At 36.1% G+C, this 10,572-nt stretch overlaps 1 protein-coding gene across 2 annotated transcripts in view; it reads left to right on the forward strand.

Annotated features, from left to right (window-relative positions):
- ALKBH8 (alkB, alkylation repair homolog 8 (E. coli)) overlaps positions 1–9,051 on the forward strand; it is a 77,684-nt gene extending 68,633 nt beyond the window's left edge. For both annotated transcript variants that reach the window (XM_011984755.1, XM_011984754.1), the window contains exons 11-12: positions 560–709; positions 6,539–9,051. In XM_011984755.1, the coding sequence (XP_011840145.1) occupies positions 560–709; positions 6,539–7,096 (708 nt within the window). In that variant the 3' untranslated portion in view covers positions 7,097–9,051. The remainder of the gene's footprint in view (positions 1–559; positions 710–6,538) is intronic.
- The last annotated feature ends 1,521 nt before the right edge of the window (positions 9,052–10,572 follow it).

A 10,572-nucleotide genomic window follows, 5' to 3' on the forward strand; every position in this document is an offset into this window, starting at 1 on the left:
AAAAAAAAAAAAAAATTAATTTTTTTTGTTTGTTTTGGGATTTTATTTTCTGATTGTAAAAGTAATCCATGTTGTAAAGTATATAGAAGCAGAAAAAAAATTGCCCATCCTTCTGCTACCTGGGTCATCACAATATAGTATTTATGGTAATGAGAGATATCTGAGAACATCTTATTTGCAGCTCCCCCCAAAGGACTATGTTTGTGGGATACTTTCCAGTTTTAAATGTGTGATATTACAGAAACATCTAGATTCTGAATGATCATCAATTAGGTGTATATTTGGGCCTCCCATTTCCACCACCATCATTTTTATTCTAGTCATTTTGTTTCACTAATTGGAGTTCTGGTTGATATCTGTTAAGGTAATAAATCCTGCCCTGTACAATTATATATTCTGATTTTGTACTGGCTGTAAGAACTGATAATATCATGGTCTCAGACCATTTCACAATGAATATGAGATCTGTCTAATGACTTTAAGGTATGGAATAAGTTCAAAGTTCTTAACTTCATGTGAAATGTAAACAAAATGTTATGGAATTCCTTCTCTGTTACAGGTTGGTTGTGATCGTAGCCAAAACCTTGTGGACATTTGTAGAGAGAGGCAATTTCAGGCTTTTGTCTGTGATGCATTGGCAGTACCAGTCCGCAGTGGGTCTTGTGATGCCTGCATCTCCATTGCTGTTATTCATCACTTTGCAACAGCAGTAAGTATGGTCTTTCTTTCTCTTCAGAACTTGTAGCTAAAGCAGCAGGAAGAGTTCATGAATTTTGCTGATTTTGGACCCTGTTTTAGCTTTTCAGTTCTTTCCATTCTCTTTTCTTGTCACAGTTTGCCCTCTTTGTAAGAGCGCATGCAGAATGAAGATGGGCGACCGTTTAAGTATCTTCTACTTAAACAGAGAGCGGATGGGACTGTATGCTTTTATGGCTGCATGCTTTTGCCCCTTTCCTACCCCAAGTCTCATTCACTTTTAAATGCCTCCTTCAAACCCAGAGTCACAGAATTTTCGCTGGAAGAGACTTTGAGATCATCAGCTCCAGTCCTCTTGAGTATTCTCTCTCCTCAGACTCTGAGTCCCTTCTCTATTTCTTTCTCAGCTTTTCTTTCTCAACCCATAGTTTTATCCCTGACATGTGAGTGTTACTTCTTTCCCATTCTGTTTTTCTTCCTTTCCTATTCTTTTTTTTTTCAAAACTCTGTCTTTTTTAGCTGGTAGTAGTATGTTGACTCTTTTAGTATGTTCTTAGTTTTAAAATAAATAATATTTAACATTTTCTTTTTTTCTTTAAAGAACAAAAGACCACTTATTTTTCTTGGGTGTCAGCAGTCGTTCCCCTGATCTAAGCAATAGCTTTATAGCTCACCTTATGGGTCACCAGCAGTTTCAGTAGACCTTATGACCTTGACTGAGTTCAAATCAAAACAAATCAGAAAATCAAAACAAATCAAAACAAATCAGAAAACTGTCTGTGTCAGTAGTCTCTTTTACTTTAATAGTAACCAAGAGATTCTGCTGGGCTGCAGCAAACAATATTAGGTTCTTTACAGCAAAAGCCACTAGGCTTCAGTACACTTAGAGGCATTATTGCAAATAGAGAAAGGCTTGAAAGGAGCAGCTATACCAGTAAATTTAAAAATCCGTTTAATTTGGAAGAAATGTTTGGCACGCGTTTGTTGCTTCAACTACAACTCGGTTGTTGTATTATAACTTATTACTGTAACTTATTTTCAAGTTATAAAAGACAATAATGTACACAAATATATCTATATCCATTTTTTGCAATTGCAAATATATGTTGGAGACCCTCCCCTGTATGAAGTTCTATACAATCGTTTTAGAAATCTGTCATGTCCAACTTTCTCTCCATATCTATTGTCATTTATTTAAAAAATAATTCATTGACCACATGGAAAGGAGTGAAGTTGGATCCTTACATTACACCATATGCAAAAAAAACCTCAAAGTGGATCAAAGACTTATATAGAAGAACTAAAACTATAAAATTCTAAGAAGAAAATAGGAGAAAAGCTTCATGACATTGTATTTGGCAATGATTTCTTGGATATGATACTAAAAGCACAGGCACCAAAACAAAAAATAGATAAATTGGACTTCATCAGAATTAAAAACTTGTACATCAAACAACACTATCTGCAGAGTGAAAAGGCAGTCCACAAAATGGGAGAATATATTTGCAACTTGGCATATCTGATAAGGGAGAATATATTTGCAACTTGGCATATCTGATAATATCCACAATATATAAAGAGCAACAAAAATACAACAATAACAAAACAATTAAAAAACAGACCAAGGACTTAAATAGACATTTTTCCAAAGAAGATATACAAATGGCCAATGAGCACATGAAAAGATACTCAGCATCACTAATCATTAGGGAATGCAAATCAAAGCCATAATGAGATACCACTTCACACACATTAGGATGGCTATTATCGGAAGCATAGAAAATAACAAGTGTTGGCAAGAATGTGGAGAAATTGGAACTCCTGTGCATTGCTGGTGGGAATGTAAAATGGATCAGCCACTGTGGAAAACAGTACAGTGGTTCCTCAAAAAATTGAACATAGAATTACCATATGATTCAGCAATTCCACTTCTAGGTATATACCCAAAAGAATTGAAAGCAGAGACCCGAAAAGATGTTTAGACACATATGTTCATAGCAGCATTATTCACAACAACAAAAAGGTGGAAACAACTCACATGTTTGTTGATGGATGAATAGATAAGCAAATTATGGTTTGTACCTATAAGGAAATATTATCAAGCCTTAGGAAGGAAATTCTGACACATGCTACAACATGGATGAACCTTGAGGATATTATGCTAAGTGAAATAAACCAGACACAAAAGGACAAATATTATATCATTCTACTTATAAGAACTACTTAGAATAGTTAAATTCATAGACAAAAAGTGGAATAGTTTTTACCAGAGGCTGTGGGAGGGAGGCATAGGAGTTATGATTTAATTGATACAGAGTTTCAGTTTGGGATGATGAAAAAATTCTGGAGAGGGATAATAGTGATGGTTGCACAACCATTAAGTATGAATGTACTTAATGTCACTGAGTTGTACACTTAAAAATGGTTAAAATAGCAAATTTTGTTACATATATTTACCACAGTAAAAATAAGTCATTGAGGCTGGTTGTGGTGGCTTAATGCCTGTAATCCTAGCACCTTGGAAGGCCAAAGTGAGTGGATCACTTGAGGTCAGGAGTTTGAGACCAGCCTGGTCAACAACGCAAAACCCCGTCTCTACTAAAAATAGAAAAGTTATCTGGGTGTGGTGGCGCACGCCTGTAATCCCATCTACTCAGGAGACTGAGACACGAGAATCACTTGAACCCAGAGGTTGCAGTGAGCCGAGATCATGCCACTGCCCTCCAGCCTGGGTGACACAGAGAGACTCTATCTGAAGAAAAACTTGAACCCAGAGGTTGCAGTGAGCCAAGATCATGCCACTGCCCTCCAGCCTGGGTGACAGAGAGAGACTCTATCTGAAAAAAAAAAAAAAAAAAAAAGTCATTGAAAATCAGTTACACACTGCTATTAAGCAAATAGCTGGGCACAAGATGGAGAAGACTCAGTCCCTGCTTCGTAGAACTCATGGTTTAGTGGAGGAGGTGGCATTTATTTATTTATTTATAATTTGTTGGATTTGTGTGTTGTTGGTTGAATGCCATAGTTATGAGTGGGACTTAGAGAGTCATTGAAAAATCTAACACGTGGGAGTACCTTGATGGGGTAAATGGCCTGATAGAGATCATTTTTATGGCACTGTGAAAGATGATATAGGGTAGAAGATAAGATTTTATATGGAAAATCTCATCCAAGTATCTGGAGACAACGAGGTAAGGGAATTAAAAGAGTCTACTGACCTGTGTCACATCCCTTCACTACTACAGTGTTCTTTTCAACTGATCCCAGGTTATCTCTATTTTAATCCAGTTTACACTCTGGTGCCAGTCTCTTCTTCCCTGACGCCACTGCTTCTACTATTTGACATTCTTTTTACTTTCGTGACCTTGAACAAACATTTTTAGTGATTTCTGAATACTTAGGTTGCTCAACTGTAAAATAATGATGACAATAGCCTATCTCACAGGCCTGTCAGGATAAAGGAGACAATACATAAAGTACTTATTATAGTGTCTTATACATAGTAAGAGCTCAGAAAAGATTAGTTATTGTTTTAATAATCATTTTTTTCAACCATTTTTATAAAATGGTCTCGTCTTATTTTTTAGCTTAATTTCCCGATATTTCCCGACTCCTTAAACCCAACTTGGAAAAATCCTCAGAAAGTTTCCTCCTATTAATTCACTTCTCTGTGTATTAGTCATGCTGAAGATGCTTTCTCCTATTTTAACATATAACCTGAGATTATTTCCTGGGCTTTTTGGCCATTTTGAATGGGCTACTTGGGCGTACAAAACAATGTGTGTTACTTTGACAATTGAGGAAGGCATTGTCTGAGGCTAAGAGAGCTGTGGAACTGGAAATATTAATTTCTGTTTATCAAATATTGTGTGTATCTTAGTTCTGTTTCATTGCCAGCCTTATTTCCATATGTAGTTTATTATTACATTTTTTCCTCTTTTGTTAGCTTGCTGTTTACATATTATTTTGTTTTTAAATCATTACCCTAGACATGACAACATACATCTCTGACATTATAGTCTACCTTAAATTGGCATGATTACCCCTTCCTGACAACGTAAGACTTCATTAATAACATTTAACCCCTTCTGCCTTTTATTGTATTATTATTATATGTTATTATTTGTTTTAAGCTCTCAACCTTCATTTATATTTCTTCACGTTATTTACCCTTTCTGGTATTCTTCCTTTTTTCCTGCATCTTCAGAGTTTCAGAGGAAGTAGGTTTCTTTTGCTCGAAGAGTTCTCTGTCCTATTTTCTTTAGTGTAACTATACTGGTGACACATTCTCTCAGCTTGTGTGTATCTGAAATCTCTTTATGTTGCCTTCATTGTACAAATGATATTTTTATTAGGTATTGAATTCTTGATTGACATTGCTTTCTGTATTTTCCCTTCTTTTTCATCTCTGTACTTCAATCTGGGTAATTTATACTGACCTGAACTATAGTTTAATACTTATCTTTGTAAATGTATCTAATTTGCTAAAAATTCAAATTCATCTTATTTTCTAGAATTTCCAACTTCTTCATATATTTTATCATGACGGGAATTCTTGATCTTTTCCTCTGGTGTTTTGAACATACTAACCATAGTATTAAAAAGGCTTTGTCTGGGGATTTATTTCTGTGATATGATATTTCTTTTTTTTTTCTCTGTTTTTCGGTCCTTTGGTCATCAGTATTTTTAGCATACTTCATAATTTTTCATTGTTTGCTAGGCATTTTATGTTAAAAGATTTGGGAACTTTTTCTCTGAAGGAGGTTAAATTTTTCTAAGGACAAGCAGATAAAGTATAAGCAGATCACTTTCATTCTGCAGAGAACTGGTTTTATGCATTATTGGGGATGATTTGTATCTATTTTGTTTTTGTTCCTACTTCTGTAATGTAGCCCTTCTGGGTCTCAAGTGAAAGCCTGGAATGTACGCCAAGGCTATTACACCTTGGCAGACCTTAAATTCCAACATCTGTCTGTCTACCATTGGCTGCTAACATTTCTGTTTAGCATTTTAACTTCCCAGCTGCTAATCTGCTAAGTTTCTTGGAATTTCACCCTATCTACATGCAGCTTAGAAACCGGCAAATGCTTCAAAGGGTGTTTGTGTATAGATTTTTGAAATAATTTTCCTGCAGTTTCTCCTTTATCCATGACTCTGTCCCTCAGCTGCTTTGACCTCCCTATACTCTGAGCCCTACCTGTTCAGGCCACTAAGACGTCTGCATTCTGCTCATATTCTGTTATCCCACATTATGAATTAGCAGATAATTTCAGGGAAAAGCTGGAGTGAATCTAGAGCTCACCTTGGCTTAACTTCCCTTCGCTCAGGGATTATAGCCCTTCAAAGGCCTGCCTGCAGTGTTACTCTCCAGTGCCTTAAGCAGCTGTTTTATGTATTTCACCCAGCCTTTCTGGTTGTTTTCAGTGGGGGAATTAATACCAACAACTTCATCAAGGCTATAAGTAGAAGTCTCCATAGTATAGTTGACACAATTCCTTTGTAAAAGCATTATATAAACATCGAAGTGCTTCATATTACCGCTTATGGCCCTGTAAGAAGTCATCAGTTGTTTCATGTATCCCAGCCAGACGGTTAAGGAAAAAGTCACAGGGAAGATTAACAGAAATAAACTTTGCTTTTCTCTACTTCCTCCTTCCTGAACACTTTTTTCTTAATCACAGAACAGAATGCCCTTTCCTCTTTTCTCTTTTTTGTTTTATATAAGACATTTCGTTAGATTTTCTTATTAGTCATCCTAATTGAAAACAGTCCTATGGTCAGTTTTATTTTCTAATTTCCTATCTCTTCCAGGTTGATCATGTGTTTTGGTTTTTTTCATTAGGAACGTAGAGTGGCAGCTCTGCAAGAAATTGTTCGACTCCTGAGACCAGGTGGGAAGGCACTCATTTATGTCTGGGCAATGGAACAAGAATATAATAAGCAGAAGTCCAAGTATCTTAAAGGAAATAGAAATAGCCAAGGAAAGAAAGAGGAGATGAACAGCGATACCTCAGTGCAGAGGTCACTTGTGGAGCAAATGCCTGACATGGGCAGTCGAGACTCAGCATCTTCTGTCCCCCGCATTAATGACTCTCAGGAAGGAGGATGTAATTCAAGGCAAGTTTCTAATTCCAAGCTGCCTATTCATGTTAACAGGACTTCTTTTTATTCTCAAGATGTGCTGGTTCCCTGGCACCTTAAGGAAAATCCTGATAAAGGCAAACCTGTTGAGTCATTTGGTCCCATAGGATCCCAGGACCCAAGTCCTGTGTTTCATCGTTACTACCATGTGTTCCGTGAGGGAGAATTGGAAGCTCTCTGCCGGACTGTAAGTGATGTCAGAATTCTGCAAAGCTACTACGATCAGGGAAACTGGTGTGTGATTCTTCAAAAGGCCTGATTATTTACCTGAACACATCATATAGAAAGAAGAAATGCTCACTTAAAAAAAAAAGAGAGAGACTAAATTAATTACCCTTTTAATTAAAGAGAAAACTTGTGGGAAAGTACCAAAGGAAAGCTGAGAAAAATTCGGAAGTAGGGATTCACTAGGAGACATTCAAATGGCCATTGTTGGCTGACATCACAGATGTGGTGTTGGCTCCTCCTACTTCCCTACGAGAGGTGGTTTCTAAAAGTGATTGAAGTAGTTTGTGCAGTGTTTATAATTCTGGGGTAAGAGTCCAGGATTTTGAAGATAACAGTATTTTAGTAAAGTGCTACTAAATGTACTAAATCATGTAGGATTTTAGGGAAGTAATTATATGTTAATACAGAAAATATTCCTGGTCAATAGAAAATTGTCTGAAGTTTTACCTATGGTTTTTAGCTCTGTAAAATCATAGACAATAACCATTCTGTTTCCATGCCTGACTAGCCCAGGGCTGGACACATAGCAGGTGTCCAATAACATTTAGTCAATCAGATAATACCCAGAACTTAGCAGGAGTTTCATTTAAAAACTTCTTTTTGAACCCGACCATATACCAGTTACTATTTTAAGTGCTGGTAATGAAGCAGTGAATAAGAAAGAGCAAAGCTCTTACTCTTATGTCGCTTACATTCTAGAAGGGGAGACAGACAACAGGCAAATAAATAAATAGTTACTATGTGCCAGATAGTGATAAATGCCATGAAAAACATGAAATGAGAGAGGATTTACCTTGGAGCAAAAGATTACTTTTAAATGGCTGGAATAACTACTAATCCTGACTAATTTATTGTCGAGAGTTAATTGGTATTCCAAATTCATTGATCAGGGTGCTAAAAACAACCTAAAAGTGCTCCTTTAACTCCTTTGTTTAAATGACAAAAGTTAGAAGGTGGTCACTCAGACCTAACTATGCCCTTAGAGTCAAAGCTGTGGTGTCCTTATTGGTTATTTCTAGTTGATTCATAATTTGTCCCAGTCCTGGTTCAATCAGGGGTTATTTTTTAAAATCTGTACAATATTGCATAATAGTAACCCAGTTAACTTACCACTTAGGTCAGGTTTCCAGGAGGAACAAAGGTAGAAAGTCAACCACAGGTCAAATTATCACATAGAAGGAAAAGCCTTTTTTTAAAAGAAAAAATTTTTTGAAAACTTTACTCCCAGTATGCATTACTTTTGTAGTAGTAATGCTTAAGACTGTTTTAAAGAAAAATTGCTTTCTGTGGATTATAGCTGCCTATATAATTAATATATATTGTTTTTAATGCTAGTGATACTTAATCTTGAAGCATCAAGTTTTCAGAAACCCGTAGTGATTGATAATGGGTCTTAGACGAGAGAATGATTATTTTTGTCATGGAATTTCAGTACAACATCCAGATGTACTGGTCCCTCTGGGATGAATTTATAAGGCTTATGATATAGGAAAAGGAATATAGAGCTAAAAACAGTTTTATTTCTGATATAAATTCTGGTACTTTGCACCAAAATTTGAAGTCAAGTCATGCCAATAAATTTTAAGATCCAAATAAAATAGATGATTTTCTATGAAGATGAAAAATACCAAAATTGACTCAAGAAGAGAGGGAAAATGGAAGATGTTGAAAAATAGCATAGGAATTCAGAACTTGGCTCTAGAATCAGGTTTCCTGAAAGTTGAATTCTAGATCTGTCATTTAGTAGCTGTGGGATTTTGGGCAAATTTCTTAACTTTTCTGTGCTTCAGTTTTCTTAGCTGTAAAATTGGAAGAGTTGTTATGAAAATTCACTGAAAGTATACTTGTATAGATCATAGACTAGTATAAGAATATAGTATGCATTTGAGAAATATTCATGATTATTATTCCCAGAGGAGTTTTAGGTATTGAGTGATGCCAAATCTAATTTGTTAATTGTATAATAAAAATCTATATTCTTACTGACTTTTTTGGTCTGCTCATTCTTATAAGTTGAGACAGATGTTTTAAAATCTGCCACTATGATGATGGATTTCTCTGTTTTTCTCTGTAGGGTTGTTAGTAGCAATAGTACAAATCTGGAAAAAGTCCAAATGTCCGTCAACAGTAGAGTGAGTAAATTATAGTCAGTTCATACAGTACATTACTACACAAGCAATTAAAGTGAATATACTTACAAGCTGTAATGTAAATGAATTTCAGAAACAATGCTGAGTAAAAGAAGCCATATACAAAATAATACTATATGATTTCTGCAGAGTTTAGGAGTCCTCAAGACCACCCTTCTAACACCAACTACAAAGTTCAGGGTCCTTAAAAGAACACCCACACTTCTGATGCCAGCTGCAAGTTTGGGGTTCCTAAGACAACCCTCAGGTTTGATAATTTGCTAGAAGGGCTCACAGAACTCTGTGAAACTGTTATACTTGGGGTTATAGTTTATTACAATGAAAGGATACAAATTAAAATCGGCTAAGGGAAAAGGTACAGGGGCACAGTCCAGGAGGGTTCCATGCATGGAGCTTTCAGTTGTCCTCTCCCAGTGGCATTGTGGACAAAACTTACTTCTCCCAGCAACAATACAGGTGCAGTGTTGCCAACCAGGGAAGCTCACCCAAGCCTCAGTGTTCAGAATTTTTATTGAGGCTCAATCACACAGACATGGTTGACCACACATGTGGCTGACTTTTAGTCTTCAGTCCTTCTGGAAGTCAAGCTGATACTGCTTGGCCCAGAGTCCCCAGGTAAACAGACTTGCTTATCAGGCACCATATTCCAAGGGCTAGAGATCAACTCCCAGGAACCCAGGGCAAAGGCCCAACCTCTCTTGGATAAGGTTAACTCTACTACACAATTTCCTTTAGGTAAAAGTTCAAAAACCAGTAACATCGAAGCATATTTCTACAAGACTAAGTAGTGCTTTTGGTTAGAGGGAATGAGTGGTCTTCTTGGATGTTTACAACGTTCTCTATTTTCCCTGGATGATGTTTCAAATGGATGTTTGCTTTGTGATACACCACTGAGTTGTACACTTATGATTTTTATACTTTTTGTATCTATATTAGAAGCTTCAAAATTTAAAACAACTTGTAACAAAGTTCGAAATTAATACAGTTGAAATGTTTAAAAATATTTTTATATCAGCTTGATGAGGTATAATTTACATATAACATTAACAATTTTAACTGTACAATTTGATGAGTTTTGACAAATATAGTTATGTAATCATCACCACAGCCAAGATGGAGAACATTTTCATCAGCCCAAAAAGTTTCCTCCTGCCCCTTTCAATCAGTCCCCTCCTTCTGTGGCAAAGACTGGTCTGCCTTCTATTGCTATACTTTTGCCTCTTCTAGAATATCATATAAATGGAAGAATATACTTAGTAGACAGTTGTGTCTGGCTTTTTTCACATTGGACAATGCTTTTGAGATTCATACATGTTCTTACATATACCATTAGTTTGTTCCTTTTTATTGCTGAATA

This window comes from Mandrillus leucophaeus, unplaced genomic scaffold (genome assembly GCF_000951045.1).
Source record: "Mandrillus leucophaeus isolate KB7577 unplaced genomic scaffold, Mleu.le_1.0 Scaffold273, whole genome shotgun sequence".
NCBI classification, from domain to species: domain Eukaryota; kingdom Metazoa; phylum Chordata; class Mammalia; order Primates; family Cercopithecidae; genus Mandrillus; species Mandrillus leucophaeus.